We start from the raw sequence: 2,909 nt of genomic DNA on the forward strand, positions 1-2,909 counted from the left end.
GAGTTGAATGAACTGGTACATCTCGTTCGTGAATGAAATGACTGAACTGGTACATATGTCGTTCATGAACGAAATGAATGAGAGCGTACCGGGTCAGTCGGCCATTTAGCATGTGAGTCAATCTCGATCAGCAATCAGCAGAAAGCAGATGCAAAGCGCAGTTATAGGTACTGTGCACATACGCTTGTTTATATATTCATATTTAACATACAGAACATAACTCCACGTTTAAACCCCGATTTATGAATGTGTAAATGTCTGACCAAACAATTAAAATGTTAATTATGCAAGAAAACCTTGTGCTTCGGTCATCTGAACAACTTATTTAGACTTTATTTATTTAATGAGTAGATTATGCACACATTTTAATAAAACCAAATCTGTTTTTTGTAACAAGTAAATACGTTCGTTGACTTAAAGGGGTCATATGATGCGATTTACATTTTTCCTTTCTATTTGAAGTGTTACAAGCTCTTGGTGCATAAAGAAGATCTGTAAAGTTGCAAAGACTAAAGTCTCAAATCCAAAGAGATATTCTTTATAAAAGTTAAGAGTCAGCCACACCTACCTAAAACGGCTCATCCTTTGAAAAATAAAGAGAACAACAGAATGCGCTGCTTTAGCTCCTTGAGCATCTTACTGGCGCATGCCACAAACATGAACCACAGGGAATACTTGTCTTTTAAAAGGCTTCATTTAGATTATTTTACATTAAATGCATCATATAAGTCACTTTGGAATAAATCACAGTAGGCCTATGCATCATGATAAAAAAAGCGACTTTACAGTCTGGAAATACTTTAGGTTATAGCAAATTATTTCTCGGACCCCATATCACTTTAAGAACCACTGGTCTACACAGAAGAAACACCTGTCTAGACTCTGCCCCGGTACGAGTTGTGTCGAGCTATTCATTAGTCTGTTTGATGAGAAAAATATGGGCGTTTTGGGAGAGTGAAACCGGGTCCCAGAGCGGATAAATCTGAAAACGCCGCCCTTGCGTTTTCGTGTGGACAGCGAATCCGTTTATTTTCTGAAACGATGACGTCATCAGCCCACGCCCCTAGTCAGAAACCACTACGTCACGTAACAGCAACAAAAACATGAACAAACTCTGAACGATTGTCTTTTTATTAACTAACATTAACACAGATTAATAAATGTATTGTTTCATGTTCGTTTGTATACTAGTGATGCAAAGTCCGATTCATTTCCGCAAACCGGTTCTTTTGTGTCAACACATATTGAAACATTCAAAAAATAAAGTTATTTGTGTGAAAGCATATTGCTGATTATTGCCATATAAGTCAAGTTAATGGTGTTTCTGGTCACAGTTTCATTAGTGGATCCTTTATGTCAGATACGACTGACTGACCAATATTGACTAGCCTACAGCTTGGACAAGTCCAAGTCTTCTTCTCCGTTTTTAGTGTCTCTCGGTGGCAGAATTACAGCGCCACATACTGGTCTTGCATGTATACTACATCATTTTGTGTCAGTTTTGTGGTTTCGTGTAGACGTAGATATTTCTTGAGACGAGAAAAAAAAAGATTGGATAGGGAAAGCGCTGTCTTCGTGTGGACGTAGCCTTAGTTTATGTTTAATGGGGAAATTTATCATATATATCATATTCTCAACAGCATAAGAACTGAGCAGATGTTGACAATTTTAATTTCCCCGTGTATGTGTAGGACTACCTGATGGCGCTGTCTCTGCAGCAGGAACAGCAGGCCTCAGACCTGGGTTGGGAACAGATCCCAGAAGGCATCAGTGATCTAGAGCTGGCCAAGAAGCTGCAGGAGGAGGAGGACCGCAGAGCGTCACAGTACTATCAGGAGCAGGAACAGGCACAGGCAGCAGCAGCAGTGGCTGCGCAGGCACAGGTGAGTTAATAAACTGCACACAAGAATAAACAAACACATACTTAAGATCATTTACCTCGAATGCCATTTTCCACAAAATATTGGCGTATATTACACATTCAATCTGACATAACATCACATTAATGTCATGGTGATCCAGACTTGATGGGGGCAGCTGAAAGGCTGTTGCATTAGTTGTTTAAGAGGACAAATAAGACCTAGCAAACCATGAAAGTGTAAATTTGCGATGAAATGACAGATCTCTACTTCCATACAGTAACATACATCTGAGTGAAAGATTATTTGAAAAAAAAAAAAATTGAAGGACAGGGGCATTGTTCTACAGATCAATTGTTGATTGGATGAAGGCGGATCTAATTGCAAGCTTGCAGTCGATTGTAACAAAGGGGCAGAGTTTAAGTGGACTAAATGATTGGCAAAGTTTGGCATACCAGACAAAAGTTTGTTATTTCAAAGGAAGATCAAATTCTGACATTTTGACTTTAAAAAGCTTTTTGAAACATACGCATGGGTGAATTGTTTACAGTAAGCTCAATAACATGTATTTCATTTCATGCCTACTTTAAAGAGTTCAAATAAGAGGTAATTTGTTCCTCTCGTGTCAGGGACAACAACCAGGAGCGGGTGCCGACCAGGTGGATAGAGTGGCAGCTGCTGGAGCCTCAGCGGGGGGAGCCACGGCTTCTCCAAGCCCTGGAAAACAGCCCTCAATGGTGGAACGCAAACCCAAGAAGGAAGCCAAGGACAAAGACAAATGCATCTTGTTGTAACAGCAGTGGACTCTACGTGGAGTGTGAAACGGGCAGCAGTTTAATTCCTGTGGCTCTGCAATGCATCTCCCAGCCTGAGGTGGAGAAAGAATAGACGACAGAGATGAAGTGTGATAGTCGGAGAGGACTTGCCATTCTCAAGCCACTTGTGCCTGACTTTAACCCTCGGAGTTCTGAAGATGCAGACAAGAAGAGAGGGGTGTCACTACAAGGACTATCACTACATCTTTCGTAGACCTGGCCAAATGTTCTCAGC

General features: G+C 40.6%; 1 protein-coding gene across 2 annotated transcripts in view; it reads left to right on the top strand.

The window, feature by feature from the left end:
- The window catches only part of mindy2 (MINDY lysine 48 deubiquitinase 2), a 40,048-nt gene extending 37,145 nt beyond the window's left edge, over window positions 1-2,903 (top strand). For both annotated transcript variants that reach the window (XM_016502074.1, XM_016502075.1), the window contains 2 exons: window positions 1,692-1,883; window positions 2,489-2,903. In XM_016502074.1, coding sequence (XP_016357560.1) covers window positions 1,692-1,883; window positions 2,489-2,653 — 357 coding nt within the window. In that variant the 3' untranslated portion in view covers window positions 2,654-2,903. The remainder of the gene's footprint in view (window positions 1-1,691; window positions 1,884-2,488) is intronic.
- The last annotated feature ends 6 nt before the right edge of the window (window positions 2,904-2,909 follow it).

Source organism: Sinocyclocheilus anshuiensis, unplaced genomic scaffold (genome assembly GCF_001515605.1).
Source record: "Sinocyclocheilus anshuiensis isolate Anshui unplaced genomic scaffold, SAMN03320099.WGS_v1.1 scaffold154, whole genome shotgun sequence".
Taxonomy (NCBI): Eukaryota; Metazoa; Chordata; class Actinopteri; order Cypriniformes; family Cyprinidae; genus Sinocyclocheilus; species Sinocyclocheilus anshuiensis.